Consider the following 26,512-nt stretch of genomic DNA (forward strand, 5'->3'; position numbering starts at 1 on the left):
ACCAAGTACATAACCTAATGTTTCAAGAGCTGGGCTCTTTGCATATCAGTTAGTCTAGAAATAAGTCATTTTAATCCCCAAATGATACACCTGAGACCAGTAGACCATAGTAAAGAGCCTTCCTTTGAGAACTATGCATTTGATAGCCTTAGTATGAAAATAAAAATTAACTGTTACCATTAATGTGGCTCCTTTTACCTTTCCCATTTTTATCAGCTTCATTCTCAGGCATCTATACATTTTGCCTTGTTATTACAGGTAAACTTCAGCTTAAAGAGAATTACATATAAATAGTGTCTTTCTTGTCCCTTACTGGGTTTACAGACTGTTACAGAAATGAAGACACAATGAAGTACCAAGACTTGCTCTTACTTATTAAAAACGTTGGGAGCTGTACTCAAATGAGTATCTGTTCTTCTTTTCCCCTTTCTTTCTTAATTTTGTTTCTTCTTTTCCTATCCTCTTCTCTCCCCTGGGCTCCCTCCCTCACCCATTTATTTGCATTCTGCTCCAGCTGGTTCTTGAGTCACTTTCCTGGAGGCAGCACTTCAAGTCCAATTAGAGTGGCAGCAGAGCAGGAGATAGCCTGAGAGAGAGTGCTGTAGGAAGAAGGCTTTTTGTTGTTGCTTTTCATTTTAATATGTTCCCTCTGAGTCTTGAAAGATGGAAAGCACTGTCTTTTAACCCTCTGTACAGCAGCAAGCACCTGCTTAAAATGCATAGCTCTCACCTTCCTAAAACTGAATTTTATTTGGCATTCCTTTTTTTTAAAGACATGTTGCCCAATAAACCAGACCTTTTCCCAGGTCCCTTCCTTTTATGTAAATGAAACTCTTATATGCTCCAAGGCATCCTGTGTTTTTCATTTCTTAAATATATAGAGAAAAGGCATTTACAACACAGCATTTCCTCAGTGTAAACAGTATGTTTTCCAGTCCTGCAGTGACATTGGTTGCCACAATCTGTGTGGTGCTGATTTTTTTGTTCACTCCTGTACAGTGTGCTTCAGTTTTAGAACATCCCTCCATTTACCTTGGGAATGGCTTCCTGGTCCTGTGGGTAGTGGGCACAGGAAAGACAGATGAAAGTACTATCATACTCACATTTGTGACCAGTAATTTTGGCAAATATTATGCAGCTGTTATATCATCCCCTGCCCATATTTTTTAAAATTACAGTGAATTTGGAGTTTTTGTTTGATTCGATTTGGTGTCTTGCCATAACTGCAATTATGTGGTGTTGTACCTCAGCTTTCAGAATCATACTTGAGTGGAATTATTTTTCTAGGGTCAGTGAAAACACTTAAATAGTATCATCCTGACATTTATATTCATGACAGGCATCAACTAGGGACTAGAAAGCCTTAGACTGCCTCATTATTGAAAGTTCTAGCAATTTATATTCAAAATTAAACAAAGCCATTAAGGCCACTGGAATCAGGAATACACAGATCCTTTGTGGGTTTGAAAGGAGTTCTTGTGTGAAAAGTGCCTACTATTTAGGCATAAATAACAGAAAAAGAAATTGCTCAAGAAGAGACCACTGGAGTATGTTTGGGAATACTGATTATTCGGCATAAAGTAGAGTTGCAAAGACAGATAATGAAATATTTTAAAGATTTCTTTAGGAACGCTAACTTCCCCCCACTGGTACCATTGCACCCATGAAAGAGAAAGTGGCTGCAGGGTGCCATCTGGAGGGTTCATGTGAGGAAGTACCCAATACACAGTCCCCTTAGGAATCAGGTCACAACACAAGGTGGTTTCCTACAGGTAATTAATTCCTTACTGTGACCACATGGTCTCTGTGTCTACGCTCATCACACAGCAGTTCCAAAGCATTAACTTGTGCAAGGCCACGGGGCTCTGCTGATTCTGAATCTCTGAGGGACTTGTCCACATTGTCCTTTGAAGCACATATTCCCTCTGCTTCTCAGTCATGTGCCTTGAGGGAATGGATGACTGCTGATGTTAGCATTAAATTATTTACTCAGTGGCACTTCTAGCAGTTTCTATTTCTAGGTCTTCTGGTGTCCCTGAAGTATAATTTATATCTGTATTTCACTTTTTGCCTAGAAATTCAAACTTAGAAAAGAAAACAAAATAATCAAGATTCTAATTTCTCTTCTAATTCGTATTGCTTTTTCTCATGAACAGTGTCAGGGCAGGAGTGTCCTAGGAGCATCCAGAGATGCCCTGTGGTTAACCAAATGTCTGTGGTGGGGAAGGAGCAGCTATGTAATTAGTTCACTGTGCCTGCAGCTGACTGCTCATTCCCTCCAAACAGGAGAGCTGAAAAGAGGCAGTTGCACATGCCATTTTTGTGTCCACAGCTACTCGCAGGGTCACCTCCTCTAAAAGTAACACTCCTGCCCTTTAGAAACATGCCCTTTATTATTTAATGGACTTCTGGCAGAAGAAAATGGTTTTCAGTACCCTAGAGGTCCTTTATGAGTGAGAAATTAATTTTAAGCACTTAACATTTTGAAATTGTCCAATGCCATAGAGATCTCCTGCATAATCACACAGCCATTCAAGGTCATGTTCTTTTATATTGTAATATTTTCCCCATCCACTTATTTGTTTTCATGAAAAATATTTCACGTAATTTCAGTGTATAAAAAACCATACATACATACACACAGAGTTAGGTATATGATTAGAATTACCAACTCAAGATATATGATAATCACATTTTTACTTTGTGCTCATTGTAATAAAGTAAATGACACGTTCTGAAGAAAACCAGAAGCTCTCAGAGTGAATAAACTAAACAGGCCCTGGCGAACAGCCCATCACCCACTGTCTTTTGAGTTGAGCTCCGGCTGAAAGCTGCTCTGTTTTGCATTGTTGGCAAGAATATTTTTATTTATTCTTCTCTATTTTAGCAAGTTTTTCAAAACTGTGTTTTCCTCTAGGACGTATAGTATATGCTCTGTGTCTATGTTAAGAAAGAAATTCACATGTCCAGAAGTTACCCTCAAGACCGTCTCAAGGACACTGCCCTCCAGTTCTCCCTGACACTCAGTTCATACATTTGATAGCACACATCATTTTGCTGAATAATCATCATTCTGTGTGTGCATGTGTATATATGTATACACACACACCTTTCTTAAGGTTTTTGAGTAATAATTATATCAATTAGATAAATATATATCCTCTTCTCACTAAATTTAAGAGAGCTCCTTGAAGGCAAGACAGTCTAATTCATTTTCTCATCCCCATGTCTAGCTCGGTGCCTGCAATGGATAGGGAGTCAAAAATTTTTCTTAAAAGAGTGATTGTTTAGGTCTCCATAGTCTTCAGTGACAAGGAGATTTGAACAGTGTTTCAGAAGGATGGCAGCAGGACGGAAGCCCTCCCTTTCCTTTTGTTTGTTTTTCTTGAAGAAAAATGCTGCATTACCAGGGAACAGCCTTTTTGCCAACTATTTTCTAAACCATCCTTTACTAAGATCCTCATTATAGCAGGAGTAGAGAGACAGTATCATCTGTGTGCCACATATGTAAAAACAGGTAGCTTAAAACTCCAATTAATGACAAGTAAAATTTCCAATCAAAGAAGGAAAATACAGAAGAGAAACCAGTAGTTGCTAAATTATTGAGTATTCAGAATGCAAATTAATTTATTAATCATTTAAATGGGAAGGTTTTTTAATGCTGATAATAATTGCCAACATTGCTTTCTGGAATTACCTACTTGCATAATTTTTTGAAGTAGATATTATCTCTGTTGACAGATGAGAAACCTGGGACTTAAAGAGGTTAAGTTCAGGGCCACACACTAGTCATTGTCGATTGGAATTCTTACACAGATGTGCTGCCTCCAGAGTCAGTGCTTTTAATCACTTGGGCCAGCCTGGTAAAAATTTTCATTGTTTATATTTAAGATGCAAAGGTTTGTTATGCCTACTTAAAGTATAGGCACACAATCAGTCTTGAAACCTTCCTTTTGCTGACTTTTTTAATGAAGAAAAGGTCTAAATATAGACCTTTTCTCCTCTTATATAACAAAAAATGTTTTTCTATTTTCTTGAAGGAATTGTCTCATTTTATGCTCCTTTACTATATAAGTGAAAACGTTATCTAAGTTCTTATCTTTTAATAAATTTCATTGACTTTTAAAACTTACCTCATAGTCAAGATAAAATTTAAGTTTACTGCAAGCTACAACTTTCTATGATCCAGGTGTATCCTCAGTTCACCTTGTGATTCTGACATTAAAAGCTATGAGTATTATAATATTTCAGATGGAGTTGGCTGTGGGTCCATTCTGCAGAAGAGTCTCCGATTTAGGAAAGTCCTATCGAATGCTGAGGTCATTCAGGTGAGACATAATCATATTATTGGTGTTAACATATCCATATCCTATTAGTAGATATATCCTTTTCTCCTATTCATGTTGAACTATATGAAATTGCCAATATTTAACCATTTTGTGACCTACAACAATGGCAGTTTCATATGGTCATCTCAGAAGTTATGCAAACCAGAAACCTGTATCGAATTATATGCAGTGACTAATGAGTGTATGTGTGTGTTATTTCTGAGTTATAGTTCACAGGATTGAGCTTGTAAATTTTATTATACTCTTTCCAGGGGAATTTTTTAATTCCATTTTTACAGAAATATATTGAATAGTAATACCAGGCAGTTAATAATTATATAGACATCTTTTTCTGAAATTTTTATTTGTACATTTATCATTTTTAATCCAATATGCTTCTAAATAGGTCATAGATTACATTCCATAACAAAACTATTGAATAGAGTATTAAAAGAACTGTTTAGTGATGAAATGTAGTGAGCAACTGTAGGTATAGTAGATAATTTAGGCTAAAGATGACTAGTGCAGTTCAGCATAAAATTTGAATTGAGCTTCCTGAAAACCAGTTCAAAAAGAAAAACAACAAGTTAGTTAATTCATACTCATGATGTCAGAATATACCAATTTAATGGGAAAATCCTTTTAAGTACTGAATGCTTAGGTCTTTTACCAACTCACATTTTAAGGAACATTGAATTACTTAATGACTAGTGTCTTCAATAGAAGATTATAAAAGATAAGATGTTCATGTGGCTATTTTTTCAATAAGCCACGACTTCCCAAACTTTTTCACATCATGGCACACAGAGAAAATGTATACATTCAAAAAGATGACCATCCCTGAGGGCTGAGGGGATCAACATATTAATCACCATTTTGTGACCACAGTATACCAGATGGGAGGCTTTCATATAAACTATCCATAATGTCCAAGAACATACAGACTGGGGACAAAGCAGGTTTACAGTGGTGAGTATGCAAAACACAAAATCTATGCTTGTATTATTATTTATTCATTATTGTATTATTTTCCATATGAATAACTGTAAACCTACTTTTGCCCCATCCTGTGTAATAGTGTTTGAATATATTTCCATGAAGATAAGGTAAGAGAGTCCAGTCATAAAGAAAAAAAATTTTTTTAATAAAATAAATAATAAAAAAGAGAGTCCAGTCGTGTGGTTTTCTAAAAAAAAGACTCAGTACTGGAAACTAGACTAATCAATAAGCAGTATGTCCTTTAATCACTTTTCTCACTTATTTCATCCAAGCTTTTGGTAGTAGAAAATTAAGGTATAATGTCACTTGAAATATAAGAATCCAAGGTTGTTGATTGAAAAGGGAGTCCTGTGCTTTGTAGTTGGCAAAGATTTTTTTTAATGCCAACACAAGAGCCTGAATTATTTTTCTCAAATGTCCATCTGGGCAGAGGCGGCTTTTAAAAAAATTCAAAGTGGAATCACATGTGGGGATTTCAAAAAACTTAAAGTGGGACACTACTAAACATGGAGAAGTGGAAAGAATAGAGGTTCTAAGGTTACTGATCCACCAGTCATCTGTCTGTACCATAAAACTAACTTTAATAAAACTCCTATAAAATCTTGCCCTGGCCAATGTGGCTCATTTCGTTGCAGTGTCATCTCATGCACCAGAAGGTTGCGGGTTCGATTCCTGGTCAGGGCACATACCCAGGTTGTGGGTTTGATCCCGTCAGGGTGTGTGCGGGAGGCAACTGATGGATGTTTCCCTCCCTCCCTCCCTCCCTCCCTCCCTTCCTCTCTCTTAAAAAAACAAAATCAAAATCTCTTACTTTGAATAAGATGGTAGCACAGCAGTCCCAGTTGGGTGATAAAATGCTGCCCTGAGTAACAGAATCAATTGGCATACTAGAGGGTATTAACCAACTAGTTATTGAAAAAGGTATGGGAAAAGCTCTGATTTGGGATTTGCTATATTAAAATTAGGCTATTATTTTTTATAGTCTCTGCTGTCATTTTTAGTTGTTTATTGCCTGTGTATGTATTAAAATAGTGCTTATCTTCCTGTTTGTTGAGACAAGATGACCTTTATTAAAGTTGTCACTGCCCTGGCCAGTGTGGCTCAGTTAGTTGGGCGTCGTCCTGTATACTGAAAGGTCACCGGTTTGATTCCCTGTCAGGGCACATTCCAGGGTTGTAGGCTCAATCCCTGGTAGGGGGTGTGCAGATGGCAGCCAATAGGTGTTTTACTCTCACTTCCATGTTTCTTTCTCTCTCTCCCTCTCCCTTCCTCTCTCTCAAAATCAATTTTTAAAAAAAAGTTGTGTCACAGTAGGGTGATGCAAGTTCTGACTTACACATTAAGACCAATTATGTTAAAATAGTCATTTAAGATGGGAATTTTCTCTTAGCCTCCCAATTCTTACATGAGAAGAAGACTCTGAAGGAGCACTTAAAGTTTGAGTGGTAACACTTTCTAGTACCTGTTTATAGAAAAAAATTAATGACTCATCAATATACAATAAAATAAAATCCTGTTTTTTATGTCTAGCTACTCTCATGGAGCAATATCAGTCTAAATTGGTTTCAAACTTTTGACCATAACTTACAGTAAGAGTTATCCTGTATCACAGTCTGGCATAGATTTGCATGCAAACATGCAGGCATACTCAAACCCACATATATGGCACACATGCCCACTCGTGTATCATGAAGCAGTAATTACTCTTACATGTGATATGCTCTGACATTTCTTTTTCTTTTGATTACTTACCCACTAAATTGCTTTCATGACTCACTGATGGTTTGCATCCAGCAGTTTCTCACCTTTCTCACAAGGCCCTTAACACTTAACTTTAGCTGCTCTAGTAATGGGGGCAGTTTGTTCTTTTCTACAACTATGAAGATTTATGGCCTTTTTTCCTAGGATTCTGGTACACCCAAGCTTCTTCCTGCAGTTAACTCCTTAGCTCCCAAGGCCTCAGCACCTATGTATAATTGTGTCTTACCTGTGGAGAATTCTCCAGAACTTAAATTCAGTGAAAACTTCTAACAGATTTCTATCTGCCAGTATATGTCTACAATCATATTGATTTAACAAAAATAGATCTTAGCATTTTTTTCAACTGATAGGACTTGGACAACCATTTGATAAAGATTTTAGGATTAACCAGAACAGGAAATAAAATGAAAGCATAGTATATTCTGAGGTAAACTCTAGCCCTAGTCTGCAAAGAATGTTTTAGGTCCCATCTTTTGAGAAGAGAGATGCCACTACATACCACTGCCTCTGCCTATAAATGTTGGAAAAGCCCTTGGCCCTGCTGCAGGCTTCTCCACAGTTGTCATATGAAGAGAATTGACTTATGAAAGGTTATCTGTTTGGAGGGGTCTAGAGAATCCCTTCCTAGACAGGAGTAAATCCATACAGAGTTATTGGGTTATTTCCAATAACCCAATTCTAGGCCCTCTATTTGCCTACCTGCAAAATCTTGTTAGAGATCTGTCTCTAATCCAAAGTTAGTTCTGAGCAGTTGCAGTGGAAGGGCCCACTCTTTTTAATCTTCCCATCTGTGCTGTGGGTTGTGACAAGGAATAGGCATCATCCAGTGGCCGTGTATAGAATTGTCTTGGCTCTTGTTCATCGTTCTCCTCCCCAAACGTTCTGAATCAGCTGAATGGCCGTCAGCAGGAGATTGGCCAAATAACATATGCCACATTCAGTGGACCAGATACATGCAACAATAAGCAATTTGTGTTAATAACTAATAATATGAAAAATACTTCCCAATGCATCATTAAATAAAAAAACAGGCTACTAAACAGTATATATGATATGATCCCTGCTGTATGTTTTAAATAATATGTGTGTGTGCATGTAGAGAGGAAAAGCCAAGAATGATAAACATCAAAATGTTATCTTCAGATAGTAGGATTATCACTAGTGATTTTTCCTTTAAAGGTTTTCTGTACTTTTCAAATTTTCTGTCTTTGGTTGTTTTATAGTTGTAGTCAGAAAAGTCAATAAACATATTTTTATTTTATTACTATTTTCTTTTAAATATGTTTTTATTGATGTTTTAGAGACAAAGGAAGGGAGAGAGAGAGAGAAACATCAATGAGAGAGAGCATCAATCGGTTGCCTCCTGCACAGCCCCTACTGGGTATCGAGCCCACAACCCAGGCTTGTGCCCTGCCTGGGATTCGAATCAGCAACTTGGTGCATGGAGCGACAGTCAACCACTGTCCACCACTTAGCCACATCGGTTGGGTCTATAAGCATATTTTAAAATCCCTCTTGCAGTGTTTTTTCCATTTTAAAATAATAAGGGAGCTGAAAAATATAAAATATACTAAAACATTGTGCAATGTCAGGGGGGCAAGAATAATGGGTAGCCACATAATCCATACCCAGCAGGTTGGGCCTTGGTCTGAGTTAGTGGCAGTGGCTGCATGAGAGGGCAGCAGGCCCTTTGCAAGGGAGTGTGGCAGTGCCAGCCAGAGAGCCTGCAGTGCAGACCCCAGGGGCAATCCCCCTCACACACACAGACACATGCGCCTCAGCAGGGACCCTTCCTCCATCATGCAGCCATCTGTCACAGGCACTTTCTTCTTGACAGTAATATTAGTGGACTATTTAATTAAGCTAGCAAGCTCCTTGCATACATTTACATTTTACTGTCTACATTAGAGTGTCCCAGGCAGCAGAATCTTTTCTTACCCTGGAGAGAATGCTGCCTCAGAAATCTGCTGACATTAGGGATTTGCCCCGGATGATTTTGGTGTCTACACAGGACGGCGGGAGCTCCACCTTTCAAGGGGCTGGAGAGCTCTGACCCTGGACATTCTCCGTGCAGATCTTTGTGAGGCAAAGGACAGAACAGGGACCACATGCCCTTCACCAGCTCAGGGACCAGATCTGCCTTCAGTCATGCACCACCACCTCTGCTCCGGAGGGAACAGCTTTGTCCCTGAATGCTGTCCGCAGCCTGCTTTGCTAGAAGGTTGTTAGGTTTAATGAAAGAGGAGTGAAAGCTGTTGGGAGATCTGAGCTGTTAGGATACATCTGTTAGCATGAGAGGCCTTGGAAGAAAACCATCCACTCTAGAATGCACTGTTCATGTCAGCTGTTTTCAGTTGTAGGCATGGTGAGGGTTTCTCCTGTCTGCAGTTTGTATTTCTGACCATCTGCTTGCCACCCCAGGCCTCTGCGCCTGCATGCTTGAAGAAGGAAAGGCAGCCGTCTTGCAGCTGCCATTTTTAGCACTTTTAGCACTAGGACCCCCAAATGTGTTCTGTCCTTTCTTCCCCTTTGTGAATCTGGGACTGGTGAACCCATCCCCTGAAATAACTATTTCCCAAGGTTTCTAGATTCTTAATTCCAAGTTTAGATGTCAGCATTGTAACCAGAAGGCAGCCACATCTTGGGCTGGTATGGTTTCTTGTTTGCCAATACTTTGGCAGTGCTAGGAGCACTCAGGCAATGTGAAGGGGTGGATATTTAGTTTATTACTTTAATTCTAGCATTCGGTATTTAATCATTTACTTTATGCTAAGCCTGTGCTAAGTGCTTTACTGATATTTTCTCATTTCACCTTTACAACACGTGCGAGTCAGGTATGACCCCCTTGAGACAGTTGATGCTGAGAGAAGGTGAGTTGCCAAGGCAACTGTTTGAAAAGTTTGTGGGAATTGCGGAGCTGCGTGATCCCAAAGCCGTGCTTGTAACCACCGCACACCATTTCTCATTCCAGAAGTTCCCATGTGTTTATATTCTTGTCTTAGAATTGCATTTGAGTGCTTCTATGAATCATCCAGGAAAATGTCAGAAAATTTAAAAGAATCTAAACACCCCCCTCGCACACACACCCCACCCCCAGCTTTGTTGGGAACCTTTTGCTATGAAATGCCGCATCTCGCTGTCTTTTGCCACATACAGGCTTCTAGGAGATGCATCAGGAACCTTGAGCCCAGTGTACCCTTTTATTCTATTGAAAAGTCTGCCTGAAACCGTCGCCTCCTTTTCAACCTGATCTGCTGGGATTGACGATCTGAACTCTAAGAAAGGAACCTGGAGGTCCTCTCACCTCTCTACTTTGAGCCTTGACTCACCTCCAGTTGTCAGCCTCCTGCTTCACTCTCTTCTGGGATTCACATGGCCCCTCTTGGGCCTCCATCCCTCTCTTCTCTTAGAAGGCCCTTGGTGTGTCCTCTGCAGGGAAGAATTGTGTTTCCTAATACTACCTCTTATTTCTCTGCTGGTTCCAGATCTCCATGCACAGGCTCAGTGATCCTGCTACCTTCCCAGGCCCCTCACCAAAAGGAGGTTTGGAATGTGGGGGGGGGGGGGGGAGCAGGTGGCATGGGCCACTGCTAATATTGAGTGTGCACATAGGAACAGTAGGCCTTTTGTCTTTCTTCACTTAGCAATTGTCCTTAACCAGAGGCTTTCTGTTACACAGCTGAGTCACTTAACTATGGAGATCCCCTACTAGAAATACAGTTTTTTTCTATTGGGACCCAATAATTGATTAATTAACACTACCTGCTGGCTATAAAGTTTAACCTTGAAAATCCTGCTATATTTATTTTTCTAAGAATGATATTGTGGCATTTGGGGTACCTGCATTTTATAACACCTTAATTAAACTTTTGTTCCTTATATTATCTCAGATGGTGATTTATTTTTTAAATTGCTGGTATTTCAGATTCCACTTGGATTCAGGGAGAAGGGAGGTCCTCATGCTGTGTTCTGTCAGGCTCTTAAAAAAGCACCAGAAATAAAATGTCTGCATTTGATGTTTATAGTTAATTATGTCAGTGACGCATAATCTGGAATCAAATTTAGTTTTGCTTTCTATGGCTGTTTTGGCAGTCCTGTGAGTGGCTAGAGTGGAAGATTTGGTCTTGGCAGAAAAATAACTGCTGTGACTCAGAGCTCCAAAGGGACAGGTGATTGATTAAAAGATCCTATTTTAAAATGAGCTGGGTTTTACCAGGACTGGCTTATGCAAGCATCTCAGCCAGCAACCTCCTGTCAGTCAGCTTGCTAGACAGGGCACGCAGAGACCTTGGGCTACATGAAGTTTCAGCTTCCGATGCAGCCTCATCCTCATTCCAACCCAGAGTCAGCCTCCAGAGACCTTTAAGACAGCACCCCTCAGTACCCCACAGGAACTTGTGGTTATGCCAGGTAAAAATAATTTCAAAAGAGGCTGTGAGGATATGGTTCAAGTATATAGGTGGCTGGAGTCCACTCTGACCCAAAGAGAGAATTTGGGGTACCCAAAGAGATAAAAATTTCATGGACTTCAAAGTATCCTGTAAACATTTTCAGGTTGGTTTTTCATTTTTGAAATTTTTATTTTTCAATTACAGTTTACATAGAGTGTTATATTAGTTTCAGGTGTATAACCCAGTGATCAAACATTTATATAACTTATGAAATGATCACTCTGATAAATCTCGTACCCATCTGACCCCATACACAGTTATTACAATATTATTTACTATATTTCCTATGTTGTACTTGACATCCATGACTATTCTGTAACTACCGATTTGTACTTTTTTTTTATGTTTACCAGTTTATTAAAGGATATGGTAAAGGATGAAGGTGAACCGCCAGATAAAGACACATAGGGCAGGGTCTAGGAGGATCCTGAATGCAGGAGCTTCTGTCTCCGTGGAGTTGGGGGGGTGTCAACCAGTGTGGATGCGCTCACCAGCCTGGAAGCTCTCCAAGCCCCCTACTGTTGGGATTTTAGGGATGCTCCCTCACAGAGGCATGATCAATTGTTAACTTCACTTCCAGTCCCTCTCCCCTGTCTGGAGGATGAAGGGTGTGGCTGGAAATTCCCAGCTGCTTCTTCATTTTTGCTTTCCTTAGGAATTAAATTTCTCTACTTTAGATAGAACAAAAATTGAAGACTCAGTAAATTTGGTTTTTATGAAACCAAACCTTTCGTAATTATTGTAAGCCACAATGTCTTTCTCTTCACTGCCTTCTAGAATATATACTATATGGAAAATTTTCACTTATTTTGCACTTCTCATAGTCAGTGAAAGCTTATTATTTAATATTTCATTTTGTTAAGTCTTGCTTCTACTCTACATGACCTGTAAGCTACTGATGGAAAATAATTATAATAATCATAGCTGGTAATAATTTGAGAGGTTACTGTATACAAGGTGTATTAGGCAGGATGGACTAGGTTATGCTGCAATATCAAATGACCTCGAAATCTTGGTGGCTTAACATAACACAGTTCTTTTTTTCCTTGCTCATTGTAAGTGTCCCTTGGAGTCATCAGGCAGCCTCTGCTCCATGTAGACTCTCAGGATCTAGACTGACAGAGGCTCTGTCATGACCTGTGCTCCTACAGTCTTCCCAGCACAGTAAGGGGATGTGACAAATTGCACACCACCTCTTTTTTAATTTTTATTTTTATGAATTTATTGGGATGACATTGGTTAATAAAATTATACAAGTTTCAAGTGTACAGTTCTATATAATACATCATCTGTATATTGTATTGTGTGTTCACAACCCCAAGTCAAGTCTTTATCCATTACTATTTATCTCCCCTTTACCCCCTTCTACTTCCCTTCAACCTCCCTTCATTCCCCTTTCCCTCAATTAGATTAATCACCCTACTTTTGTCTGTGTCTGTTTTGTTTGTTTGTTTTTGCTAATCCCTTCAACTTTTTCACCCATCACCCTAACTTTTCCTATCTGGCAACTGTCAAAAAGTTATTTTTATCATTGAGTCTGTTTCTGATCTGCTTGTTTGTTTTTGTTTTTTAGATTCCACACGTAAGTGAAATCACATGGTATTTTTCTGACTTACTTCACTCAACACAATACCCTCTAGGTCCATCCATGCTGTTGCAGATGGCAAGATTTCATTCTTTTTTTTTTTTTTTTTAATGGCTGAGTGATATTCCATTGTATTTATGCACCACTTCTTTATCCATTCATCTATTGATAGGCTGCTTCCATATCTTGGCTATTGTAAATAATGCTCCTATGAACATATGGATGCATAAGTCTTTTGATTTGGTGTTTCGAGTTTCTTCTGATAAATACCCAGAAGTGGAATTGCTGGATCCTTTTTTGTCTCTTCTTATAGCCTGTGTTTTAAAGTCTATTTTGTCTGGTATAAGTGTTGCTACCACAGCTTTTTTTTTTTTTTTCCCCCAATGAAATAGCTTTATCCATCCCTTACTTTCTGTCTGTGTGTCTTTTTATTTGAACCAAGTCTCTTGTAAGCAAGTATACAGTATATAAGGGTCTTGTTTTGTCATTCATTCAACTACCATATCTTTTTTTTTAAAAAATATTTCTATTGGTTTTCAGAGAGAGAGGAAGGGAGAGGGAGAGAGAAAGAGAAACATCATTATGAGAGCAGGACATCAATTGGCTACCTCCTGCATACCCGGGATCAAGCCTGAAATTTGGGCATGAGCCCTGACCAGGAATTGAAGCGGCGACCTTTTCTATCCAGGATCTGTCATTATTTTTTTTTTAAAGTTTTCAATTCCTTGCTATTTTTCTAAAGAGATTTTCAATTCCTTGCTATCTGTTTTCTCCTGTCAACGTCATGATGCAAACATTTGTATGCTTGAAGTCTCAGAGGGTGTTTATACCATTCCCATTTTTTAAGATGCTTTTTTCTTTTTGCTGTGCTGTTCTGATTGGGTGTTTTATGCTTCCTTATCTTCCAAATTGCTGGTTTGATCCTCTGCTTTTATCTAATGCACTATTGATTCCTGCAGTGTATTCTTCATTTTAGTCAGTATATTTTTCATTTGTGACTGGTTCTTTTTTATATATTTTCTTTATCCATTTTTATGTTTCCTATCTGATTGTTGAAGTTCTCACTAAGTTCATTTACTCTTCCCTAAGTTCATCAAGCATCCTTATAGTCAATGTTTTGAACTCTGCATCTGGTCAATTGCTTGTCTCCATTTTATTTATTAAAACTCTCCATTGAGGGTGCTGGGTGGAAGAGGTCAATGGGGGGAAAAGGGGGCACCTATAATATTTTGAATAAATATAAATAAATAATAAATAAATAAATAAATAAATAAATAATTTTTAAAAACCTCTCCATTAATCTTTAGAGAGAGAGAGAAAGGGAGAGGGAGTGAGAGAGCGAAACATTGATGTGAGAGTGAAACACTGATTGGCTGCCTCCTGCACACCACCTACTGGGCATCAGGCCCTCAACTGGGTATGTGCCCTGACCAGGAATCGAACCAGCAATCCCTCAGTGCATGGGATGATACCCAACCAACTGAGCCACACTGGCCAGGGGTACAGCAGCCTGTCTGCATTTTATATAGTTCTTTTTCTGGAGTTTTGTTCTGTTCTTTCATTTAGGACAAGTTTCTTTATCTTCTCATTTTGGCAGCCTCCCAGTGTTTATTTTTATATATTAGGTAGAGCTACTACGTCTGCCAATCTTCATAAAGTGGCCTTATGTAGTAGGTATCCTGTAGGCTCAGTGGCACAGCCTCCTCAGTCAGCCTAGCTGGGCATTTCAGGTGCACACCCCCATCCCCCTTGTGTGCTGTGTGTGCCCTCCTATGTAGTTGGGCCTTGATTGCTGTTGACACATCAGTGTAGCCTGGAGTGACTACGGTGGGCTGAGGAGAAAGCCCAGGATACAGAGCTGCTGTACATGTGTCAGCATTTGCTGCTCTGTTAGGAGATGTTGCTGCCATCTTACCTCTTGAGATCAGCATCTCCAGCTAGGCCTGTAATCACCTCTTTTCCATCAGAGCCCAAAGCCAAAGAGAGGTCAATAAGAGTTTCTAATTATTCTTGCCAGCCTTTTGACAAGGTGGTAGGTACTTGGTAAGTGGGGTAGGTTTACCTGCATGCTCCTGTGGATGGTGACCCAAGACATGCAGTGCATTAGAAGGGAGCTGGCATAAATAGTTGATGGAATGTTCAGCAAAGAAATAATTTTGTATATACAAAGACATAATGCCCTTTGAAAAGTTGTATAGAGAATGTTTGGATTTACCCACCTTAGATGATAGCCCAAAGAAGGATTTTACTTAAAATGAAAGCTGAAAGTTTTGACAAAGATAAGAATTTGTTAGTTACAACTACTTGAAGGCTTTACCATGTGCTTTGATTTTAGCCTATTAGATGAGCTCTAAGAGGAGATTTTGCTGAGTCACTCAGAAGCAAAGTGAGACCCATAGGCCCGTGAGCTGGGGATCAAGGAAAGAGCTGAAGGGCAGGGCAACCTGCCAGAGTGTGCGATGTGTGTGTGTGTGTGTGTGTGTCCAGTGCATGTCGAGGTTGAATGTAGGGTTATGAAATGGCTGAGAACTGGCCATTTTAGGAAGAATGCTATTATTCATTCTTCTATTATGCTGCTATACTCCTATGCTATTCTATTCTAATATGCTATTACAATTTTTCTACCAAATCATCTCTTTTAGTGTTGAACAGCATGAAGTAACTTCTGCTTTTTCCTCTTTTAGACCATTGCTGTTCCAGACAAGTGAACATGTGGCCAGTAGTCCTGCACTGGGGGACATTATTCCATTCAGCATCATTATTCAGTTTTTGTTCACAAGAGCACCTGCTGAGCTGAAATCCCCCTTCCAGGTAATAAAGTGAAGCCACAACCCTGTTATGAGTCTTCCCACTTCACTCTGTGACTACAGAGCCCCGTTCACGGAATGCATTCCGGGCCCTCTCTTTGTCCTATTTAGTCTGGATTTCTGTCTTAGCAGCGAATCACTAAGGAAAAAAAATTTCCATTGCCCTGCAGTGTAAGAATTACCTGATGAATCCAGAATTAGCCCTTTAAATAATAATGACACAAGTAATTTATGTTCATAAAGCTTTTTTGATAGAGGCCCATTTCCTTTGCTGACCCACCTTCAGCTGGTAAATCCACAAGGCTCCTTGGGAGCTAGGAAGACGCACCAAGGGCTATGCCACCTTCCCTCAGGCAGGGATTGGAGGTTATTTCACACTGGAAATCCTTGAGAGCACTTTTTGAACAAGCACTTGCGCCGTTCACTGAAGCATGTGTACGCACTTCTCTAATTGTGTTTCAACCCTTCAGAGGGCAGAATGGTCCCATGCACGCTTCTCCCAGTGGCTGGATGACCACCCATCTGAAAAGGACAGGCTTCTTCTCATCAGGTAAAGTCATGTGTTCCAGGGGCACCTGTCTCTTCTAGAAACCCAGGGAGAGTAGAAAGACTGAGGGAAGAGGAAGGAACAGTTCCTGGGTGGATGTGTACACGTGGTGGCACCTCCTAGTGGCAGGCCACCTCACTGCATGGGCACCTGACAGAACCAGGGGACACAGCCGTTTTTGCTTTCCGGTTCCTTCACTTCCAAATCTTCATATCCCTTTTGTGCTGTCCCATGCCTGATGCAGCCCTAAGAACTATGCTCTTCTGGTTTTGAAAACCAGCTTCAGCTATGAAAAAAATCCTTCCTTAGCTCCTCATTTTCTGCTTCATTTTCATGTGTTGCAGTTATTGAATTGGTGGAGCACAGATGTGAGTAAACTTTTAAAAATACTCAACTATGATGCAGTTATTAGTAGAAAATAAGGACAACCTAGCAGCTATTTAGATACCATGTGCCCTCCAGTTGTGCCCCACAAATGTGTCTGTGCACATACACACGTGCACAGGCACAGACACACCCCTTCCATCCAGCCATGCCCAGGGTAGGATGCTTTAACTGTCACATATGACTATTAAGCATCTCTATTCCATCAGCATTCTCCTCTGAAGTTGTTCTCACCACAATCTCTGGAGACCTTTTAGCCCCCAAACCCAAGCATTTCTGTTCTTAAGCTCTGTACCGTTAGCTAGAGTTGACAGCTGCTTCCTTCTTGAAACTCCTCATCGACTGGCTGACTGAACACATTTTTCTTGATGCTTACTGTATGCTAGGCCCTGAGGACACAAAGCAAACAGAGACACAGCCCTTCCTTTTCGGAGCTTCCATGACACCATGGTCATCTGTTTCTGTTGTAAGCTTTCTGGCCATTCTTTTCCTCAGCCTCATTTGCTGAGTTGCCTGCTGTCCACTGATTAAATGCCATCATTTCCCACAGTTTGTTCCTGGCTCATTTTCCTTCACATTCTATCTGTACTTTGGTCCCCAAGTGGGCTCATCCAGACCCATGACGCTAATGACCTCTTCTGTCCCGATGGCTTCCAGGTCTGTGACTCACCTTGATTGCCTAGGGCCTCAGGCCAGCAGATTTGCTGTCATATGTCACCACTCAAAGTTCCACAGAAGTCTCGACCCCAAAATATTAAAAATAAATCATCTTTCCTCTCAGCTCTACTCATTGCTCTAGACTCCATGTCTTGGATAAAGTGTCACCATCATTTACCCAGCAAGCTAGAACCTTTAAGTCATCATTCAGCTCATCACCCACGTCCTCCAAATCCAGTCAGTTGTACCTCTTAAATAGCTCTTGAAACCATTCTCAGTTCCCCCAGAGGATCCTGATGATGTTGATCTGGAGATCACAGCCCCCAACAAGGCTTTCTTGAGCCTAAGTGCAGGTAATGAATTGGGTTCCCCAAAGCCAATATGGTGATATGCTATCAACCATGTTTGCACTCTGGAATCGCTTATAGAGCTTTGGAAAATCCTGGTGTTCAGACTACCTAAGAATCTCTCGAGCTGGGACCTGGTATAGGATTTCTTATAGCTGCCCAGGCAGCTCTACAGCACAGCCAAGGCTGAGACCCACTGCCCTGGTGTCAGGTGAGAGTCCACCAAGGAGGGATGCTATGAGACGTCATTGAGGAACACCAGCCCAGCTTCAGGGAGTGGCACTGAGCTCTCAGGTTTGGTACCCAGAGCCCACCTGAGCCACTCACTCTCCATGCGCCTCTGTGAATAAAAAGTAGATTAGCCCCCCTGCTTATCTCTTACTCTTCTCAGCTATGAGCATCTAAAAAGTAAATTAGCCCTCGTCCTTGCTTATCTCTTACACTTCTCAACTATGAGCATCTGACCAAGAAATGGGAAAGGATGCCAAGTGAGACTTCCAGCAGTTCATGAGACTGGTTAAAACTGCCCTCAGAAAAGGCATTTGGGCCTCGGCTAACTCAGGGATTTGCAATGTCTTTGTGGATTTTTTATTCTGAGTCCCAAAGACTCACTCAGCTGCCACCCACTTGGTAATAGAAGAGTATTTAGAATTCAGTAAATTGAACAGGGTTCATTTTTGTCTTGTTAACAAGTTGGAATGAGTTCATCCACAACAGTTGTCCTGCTGTGGACACAGCACACATCCTTTTTCTTTGCTTTTTTTAAAAAACGTATCCTGGGTGATTTCATCAGCAGTGCTGTTGCTAAACCTATGTTTAGCAACTGAAAATCATGCTAAGAAATAATGTCATGCTTTTTAAATAAGATCTATCCATCATTCCACACATGTCTGATATCAGAATCTTTATGCTCTGAGCAGCATATCGAGCCCTCCCTGGGGGATTCCAAAACAGCGTGCTCTTGCTGCCACCCAGGCCGCTGGCAAGGCAGGGAGCTTTGTCCTCTAAGCATGTTCTCTCTTCTCTGTTACTGCAAACTGATTTTGTCCCCACGTGCTAGAGCACCACTGGATGAATTTCTTTCCCCTATAAATAAGCCCAGGGTGAGTGTTACTCTTTAAATGTCAGTAAATCTGTTTTAGCTTTTGGGGCAAACCTTGTTATATACTCTCCTGTCCCTTCTAGCACAGTACATTAGGTTGTCATAAACTAGGGCAAGTTGAGGATAGGGGACAACTGCTGCTGAGTAAATGGCAAGTGATGAATTCTCTCTGCCTTCCTTTCTGTTTCCTTTTGACACCAGATGTTTCTGTAGAGCTTGAGTGGACACTTGTCAAGTTAATTTTAAAATTAGAGTAACCGCTGACTCAAGGGCCAAGTGGTGTAAGTGGGGAAAATTGTATCTACTCAGCTCCCACCAGTTAGGTACTCCAGACTTGTCTGCCCTCGGGTACGGAGGCTGCACCCTGGGGGAAGACCTGTGGGTCTGTAACCGTTGACTGTGTTTTCAGTAAAGATGAAGACTGAGTTTTTGATGAAAAGATTTCTAAAGCTCTGCAGAAGTGGTAGGATTGGCCTCAAGCCCATTTATTTTTGATGTTTGTAATGGAACAGCAACTCTCTCTTACTGTGACCCTCTTGTCCTTTGCTTTTCCTTAGTCTAAGTAGAAGAACACCTTTATGACGTCAAAAAATGTTTACAGACTATTTGCCTATTGGTATTTTTTATCTATACAATTATCATACAATTTTCAGTACAGATGCATCTTTGGACCCCTTGCCCTCTTACCCTGGCCCAGGTCCCACAAGCTAGGAACCGTTCCCTCAACTCCTGTCCTTCGGATCCCTGCAGATGGAGGGTAATGGTTGGTCTCTCCTGCTGGTGTCCCTATGGCACTAGATGTCTGCCAGTTCTGGGGACTGGGTGCCTGAGATGAGTCCAGAAGGGAGGATGGAGGCAGGGAAATCCAGTGTTTACCTGTCTACAAAGACATGAGGTAGATCCTGAAGTCATTTATGTATTTCAGTACTAAGTATGCTGATACTTACTCCCTGACAGAAATCAACTTTGTGCTCCATAAAAGCCTCCACTTGGCTAGTTTATATCACATTGAGCAGTTTTGCCATGTTACAAACTATTCCTTTACTAGTTGTTTGCACAATTCCTGTACTAATTTTTTTCAGTAAGTGTACTAATAATTCTTTTTGGTTACAAACCAGAATTAGGACTAGTTCTTACTTTCAAGAAAGCTGAGGTTTTGCTCAAGCAAATGAAGTATTTAAGAATTGCTTGAAAATCTCGCTCTGATTTTATGTGTGAGGGCAGCTTTAACCTGTTTTTTCTCTCCATAGTTCTGATGGTGTTTTTGATGAATACCAGGAAAACTAGCCAAACTCATTTCTGAACTTTCTTCTACATATTGTGTAGTTCATATGTCTCATACGTTTGAATGCACATGAAACTACTATATTGATTATATTGATTTTTGTACTGTGTTAAAATGGATCTATCCATTCACTAAAGAACAATTACAGTTTCTGAGAATTTCAGTGTAGAAATGTCTTAGACTGATAGACACTCTGTATCCCCCAAAACTATATACACACTTTGAATAATTATAAAGGCAGAATACATTTCACTTTCAAAATGTAATAGAATCTACAGCTACCAGCTGTTAAAGTGTGTATACATTTTTTTGGGATACCCTCTACACACACACACACACACACACACACACACACACATATTATTGTCTCAAAGACACTTGGGGCCCTTGGGGGTTTTTCACTGTGCATAAATCTCCAGGGACTTGAAAATTACTAAAAGAAGCACTTTTTTCCCCCCATAAAGAAGTTGCTTCATTAAGGCCCAACTCTGACATGAACTCAGGCATCTCACAAAACTATTCTTGAAGAACATTAAATTCCATTTTGCATGCCTTTGCTGCTTTCGAGGACCCCAACAATCATGTTTTCTCTTTTACTTTCTTCTGCACTTCTGTTTTCCTTTGTATTATAGTTCTATCTCCCTGTATTTCTAATTCATTTTTTAATTCATTCATCATGCATTTGTTAAGCACTAGGTCCTGGGTTACATAAATGAATAAAATGGCTCCAAACCTCAAACTGACCAATGAACAGGTAACACTCTAATGTGATACAAGTATAAATGTCTTGCTCAATTACATGGAGAATCTGAGGCCTCCTGGAAGTGTAGTGGGGGGAACAGTATTTAAGTGCTTTATAGGTACATATGTGTACCTGGAAGAGAGCTAAGTGCTTTAGAATAAAATCTTTTAATTCTCCTACCTGTATTGTGTATGTATTCTTCCCATTTTGCAAATGAGCAAGTTAGCTCAAATGTAGCTCAGATCATACAGCTGGGTAGTGGGACAGAGTCTGATCACTGGCTAGGCTGCTTAAATAAAGGCGGCCAGCCCTCCACATTATGTAAATCATGCCCCGAGCTGAGCACGGCGCCAGCCTTCAGGGATCCCAAATGCTGGGACCCGGCTAAGCCAGGGCTGTTGACGCAGACGGTGCATCAACAGGGTGGCTGCAGGGCTTTGTGCGGCCTGGAGTTAGGAAAGGCTTCCTCAAAAAGAGGCTATTTGAGCTGGGTCCTAAGTAAAGAGCTCTACAAGGAAGAAAGCAAGGACGGGGGAGAACATTCCAAGGATAAGGAAGCTAATGAGAAAGGCCCAAAAGAATAGGTCTTAATAACGATGAGACAGTGTGGTCGAAGAGAAACGGGCCTTTGTAGCCTACCTTGTTCAGCCCAGACATGATGCAGCCATGCGTGCACACACCCCTGCTCTCCCAGGGTGGGCACGGGTTGGACTTGGAGTCACAAACGGAGTGAAGCTGGTCTGCAATATGTGTTTGTAACACAAACAATGGAAACTAGTGATTTGAGGCCACAGCAAACTGTCTACAACCCAGCAGAAGCACAGACAGAGTTGGGGGTGGGGGGAGAATTTACATTATCCTAATGGGAATAGGGCATGGCCAGTGATGGACTACAGGCAGATGGCTCTTGCTATAGTGTGGCAGATCCGCTAGCACAGGGCTGAGACAGCACTAGGATGACCACCATCTACAAAGCTGCAGCAGTAATTAGGGCACAAATGGCAGGATTCAAACTGAAGGAAAGGGGAGAGGAGGGACTGGATGTGGAAATACATAAGACAAATTAATAGGACTTGGTAAATAAGTGTAGTATTGAAGGAGAGCTTTAAGGAGAGGCCTTTGGGAGATGACAGTGAAATAGGGAAAGGGGGGGCAGAACACTACCCTAGAGGTATTCCCCCTCCCCCGTTTCTTCTGTTTTTTGATAGACTTCATTTTTTTTTTTAATATATCTTTATTTCAGAGAGAGGAAAGGGGGAGAGAGAGAGATAGAAACATCAATGATAAGAGAGTCATCGATCAGCTGCAGCCCCCAACTGGGCATGTGCCCTGACCGGGAATTGAACCCCGATTGCCTGGATCCTAGGTCAACGCTCAACCGCTGAGCCACACCCGACCGGGCGAGACTTCATTTTTTAGAGCAGATTTAGGTTCACAGCAAATTTGAGAAGGTAGAGATTTCCCATACGTGCCCTGCCCCCACACATGCATAGCCTCCCCCATTATCAACATCCCCCACCAGAGTGGTGCATTTATATCAGTGAACACAGTGAGACATCACTATCACCCAAAGCCCAGTTTACACTAGCGTTCACTGTGGTGCTGTACATTCATTCTGTGCGTTTGGACTGCCCTAGGTTTCAGCAGGGGAATTTGAAGAATACCTGGGAAAAATCAGGCAAAAATATCCAGAACGCAGGTAGAAACAGAAATCTGGAGGAAGGTCAGGGCTGGAAATAAGAGATTGGCAATTCAATTATGTATATAGTAGCTGAGACTATGAAAGTGGAGTGGCACTACAGAGCAAGTGGTAAGCTGGACAGACTCCGGGCAAGTATATTCCCCAGTTAAATGAAAATAATGAACAACCTGACCAAGGATAATAGTTTGTGTTTGGGAGCAAAACAACCAGTTGAGAATTAGATATTAGATGGGAATTGAGACTGCGTATGTGAGCTAATGGTATTAACTTACATCTTTATAGAAATTTTGTAATTTGAGTTGTGAAACTTTTTAACAATGATAAAAATTTGTTTTACCTGGGGTTTAAATAGACCAATAAAATAAAATCTTTTAACCATTTTTTTTTTTTAGTTCCACTTTAACATGACCTAACACCTAAACAGATCATCTAGTTCAAGGATTGAAAACTTTTTCCATGAAGGGCCACATACTAAATATTTCAGGCTTTGCAGGCCATATGGCCTCTGCCTGACTATTCAAGTCTGCCAATGTAGTGTCAAAGCCACCATAGACAATACATAAACAAACATGCATAGAGCTAGATTTGGCCTGTGGGCAGCAGTTTGCTAACCCTCTGATCTAATGCACGAGAACATTATAGTAAAAAAATAACTGACTGGTATCACATACCCTTGACTAAATTCAGACTGCCTCATTATTACATCATTTGGCAAAAATTCGAACCCAAGAGCAGTTGTCCTTGTGGGTTCATGGTCCATCAAGTAACAGTACAGTGCACCTACCGGTGTTACAGTGTACACCAAGGGCTCCAGCCCCCGGCTCCTGAGCATACCTTCCTACAGTGAGCTCTAAATAGGCACAGGCTCCATAAGGCTTTTCAGAAGTCTGATAGGGAAATAGAGGAAAGGGAAACAGAATCATCTCTGAGGCCAGAGAGTCCGATTGTATAATTAGACTAAGTACAATGCAGACTGAGGTTTAGTTTTGCACCTGAACCATAGTAACACTACCAATAAATGTTGAAGGCAGTTAGTTGACCACTTAGCTTATGGAACTAGGCACATCAGTTCCAGAAATGGTCTTCTTTTATATATTGACACTGTCTAAGCTGTTTAATTTTTTGACATTGTTTTCATTTTGGTTTTCAGGGGAGCCCTGGAAGCTTATGTTCAATCAGTAAGAAGTAGAGAAGGCAAAGAATTTGCACCAGTTTACCCCATAATGGTTCAACTGCTTCAAAAAGCTATGTCTACTCTTCAGTAATAATGTGAAGTATTTCTTAATCTCCATTTTGTGCTAACCCAAAAACAGCTACTATTCACTATTTTTAAAATGTAATCAACTTTTCTGTATTTCCTATTGCTTTTTCTCTCTTTAGCCCTTCTAATTAAGTAGCATAAAATGTCAAAAATCACCACCATGTTCTAACTCCAGGAACCTGATTTTTCAGAAAGACATCCAACTCTTTCTCTCTTTCAGGCTTTTCTACAAGGCTAAAATTTCTTTCCCATCACTGAGTCCCCCCTGTAGGTACCCACACATACTAAGTCCTCACTGCTTTTTAAGGTTTATGATCAAGTAACCCTGCTTCCCCCAACCAACTTTGTTCCTCACTAGATATGAAGGCCAGTGGTTTCCACATGTGGCTGCACATTATAATCAGTTGTGGAAGCTTGAAAATCCTGATATTAATTTGTACCCCATATTAACACATTTGGGGTGGGTAGGAGCCAGGCTTTTTTTTTTTTTTTAATGTTTTTATTGATTTCAGAGAGGGAGAGGGAGATAGAAACATCAATGAGAATCATCAATAGACTGCCTCCTGCACTCCCCCTACTGGGGGTCAAGCCCGCAACCTGAGCATTTGCCCTGACTGGGAATTGAACTGTGATGGCCAGGTTCATGGGTCGACCCTCAACCACTGAGGCACATGAGCCAGGCCAGGCATTAGTATTTTTAAAATACATCCCCAAGTATTTCAAATATGCAACAAAGTTTGGGAACCACTGGCATATCCCAAAGCATCTTTAAAGATGTAGAGCTAAATGTTGTTTAAATGTCATACTGTGTCTGTAATAAAGATAGAGCAAGGCTGTCTTTACACTTTTGTGTCATTTTATTAAAAGTAGACTTTAGGGGCTGTTAAACTTTGTAACAGAGATGCCAAATTAAAAATAAAATTTTTACTCTACAAAGATTCTATAGTAGATAATCTAGGTCTTTATTTTTCTATTGCCCTGTCCTGTTAACATTTTACTTTTAACTTAATGCTTAAAACCCCATCAGCAACTTATTTTCCATCCCCTGAACCTGTTATTCTGATGTCTCATACATAGGGTTCAGTCAAAATCAGTCAGCAGAAGTCAGCAATAAACAATTTTTTTTTCATTTTATTTGAAATAATATACAAGAATATAGTGTGCAAAATTTAGGGGCAACATCATGAAGTGTAATGAACTGAAATCAATTTTACAGCTGTGATTCCTAACCAGAAACACCACTTGGTAAGTAACATGAAAAGCCATGATTGTAGCTCAGAGCAAAAGCAGCTGTATTGCCAATGTATTTGCTCTAATTTCAGACAGTTGGAGGAAAAGTAAAGTGCAAGTGTTGCACTGCAATAAGTGCAAGTCTGCCCCCACCATAAAGATATGATGACAAAATAAGATATTTAAGATATGTGGCTGAGGAGATACAGAACACAAAGTTTAAAAATACAATGGTATCCACTGTTAATAGCACCATTACAGTGACTATATCGCAATGCTATTAACTTGACGTTGGCCTGGGCTAGGTCTCCATTGGAAATAATGGATGGGTGCTGCCACCTGGTGCATAAACTCAGCATGCTCGGGTAACTACAGCAGGTGGCTCTTATACTGGGAGGCAAGACACCCCAGCCACCTGCCACGTGCTCTGGTAGCCTCTTGGCACTGGCCAGACTAGGAGCTCCTGTGTTTGGCACAGATGCTGAGCCATGTGGTGGTTGCTCAAAAAAAGGCCAACTCCCAGCTTCTGTTTCATTCCATTATGTGTACAATACAGATTAATAAGCAGTAAGGAGCCAATGTATAAACAGCAGTTACATATTTTTAAATTCCCCTTTTGTACAATTTAAAATAAAACATGTATACACTTCTCTCTTTCTACTGTACTTTAGCACCACAGGATATCAATTTTCAAGCCTATATTACCTGATAGACATGTGTGAAGTATGGAAGAAAAATAAGGCAATTTGGTTTACAATGTTGATAGTTTTAGCTTAATGCTCTAATGGAGAAAGCATATCCTCACTCTTATTATTAAATCATCTCAAGACTCAATGCTATCAGTATCTTATGGTCACAGGAATTCAGGACAAATGATGAGACCATGATCTTCTTAAGTCTTCCCATCAAGAGTCTATGTTTATGCAAATGCAGACTTAATGTAATCATCCCGGTTTAATGTTGCTGTGAGCCCTGTGGAGATTAAATGAAAACTCAGTGAATGTTTACAAATCAACAGACAGTAATTCTACAAATGAAAGCTAATAAGGATAATACAATGTTTTATAAGCTTATTATTTTTTTAGAATCACTTTCTCGAAGGTGGGGATTTTAAATAAGTTTGCTAATATCTGATGGCTGAAGCATTTAGAAAACTTATGAAAATGAAGGAAACGAACTAGGATGTGCAGAAAAAGGGATGTATGCAGAGCCCTACAAGGAATTCTAAGGAAATCAAGAATTTCAAAATTCCAGTTCAGCCACCCTTTAATACTGGCATCTGACCACTATTTCCTTAAAAGAAATTATTCAAGTATTTAAACAG

The 26,512-nt window shown here is 40.3% G+C and overlaps 2 protein-coding genes across 5 annotated transcripts in view; one reads left to right on the plus strand and one right to left on the minus strand.

Moving 5' to 3' along the window:
• COG5 (component of oligomeric golgi complex 5) overlaps positions 1-24,891 on the plus strand; it is a 324,571-nt gene extending 299,680 nt beyond the window's left edge. For both annotated transcript variants that reach the window (XM_081146842.1, XM_081146843.1), the window contains 4 exons: positions 4,252-4,328; positions 15,809-15,935; positions 16,402-16,481; positions 23,848-24,891. In XM_081146842.1, the coding sequence (XP_081002968.1) occupies positions 4,252-4,328; positions 15,809-15,935; positions 16,402-16,481; positions 23,848-23,962 (399 nt within the window). In that variant the 3' untranslated portion in view covers positions 23,963-24,891. The remainder of the gene's footprint in view (positions 1-4,251; positions 4,329-15,808; positions 15,936-16,401; positions 16,482-23,847) is intronic.
• Positions 24,892-25,069: 178 nt separating this feature from the next.
• Positions 25,070-26,512, minus strand: part of HBP1 (HMG-box transcription factor 1) — a 32,509-nt gene continuing 31,066 nt past the window's right edge. For all 3 annotated transcript variants that reach the window (XM_081146846.1, XM_081146845.1, XM_081146844.1), the window contains exon 11: positions 25,070-26,160. In XM_081146846.1, the coding sequence (XP_081002972.1) occupies positions 26,143-26,160 (18 nt within the window). In that variant the 3' untranslated portion in view covers positions 25,070-26,142. The remainder of the gene's footprint in view (positions 26,161-26,512) is intronic.

This window comes from Miniopterus schreibersii, assembly GCF_964146895.1.
Source record: "Miniopterus schreibersii genome assembly, chromosome: 9".
Classification (NCBI taxonomy): Eukaryota; Metazoa; Chordata; class Mammalia; order Chiroptera; family Miniopteridae; genus Miniopterus; species Miniopterus schreibersii.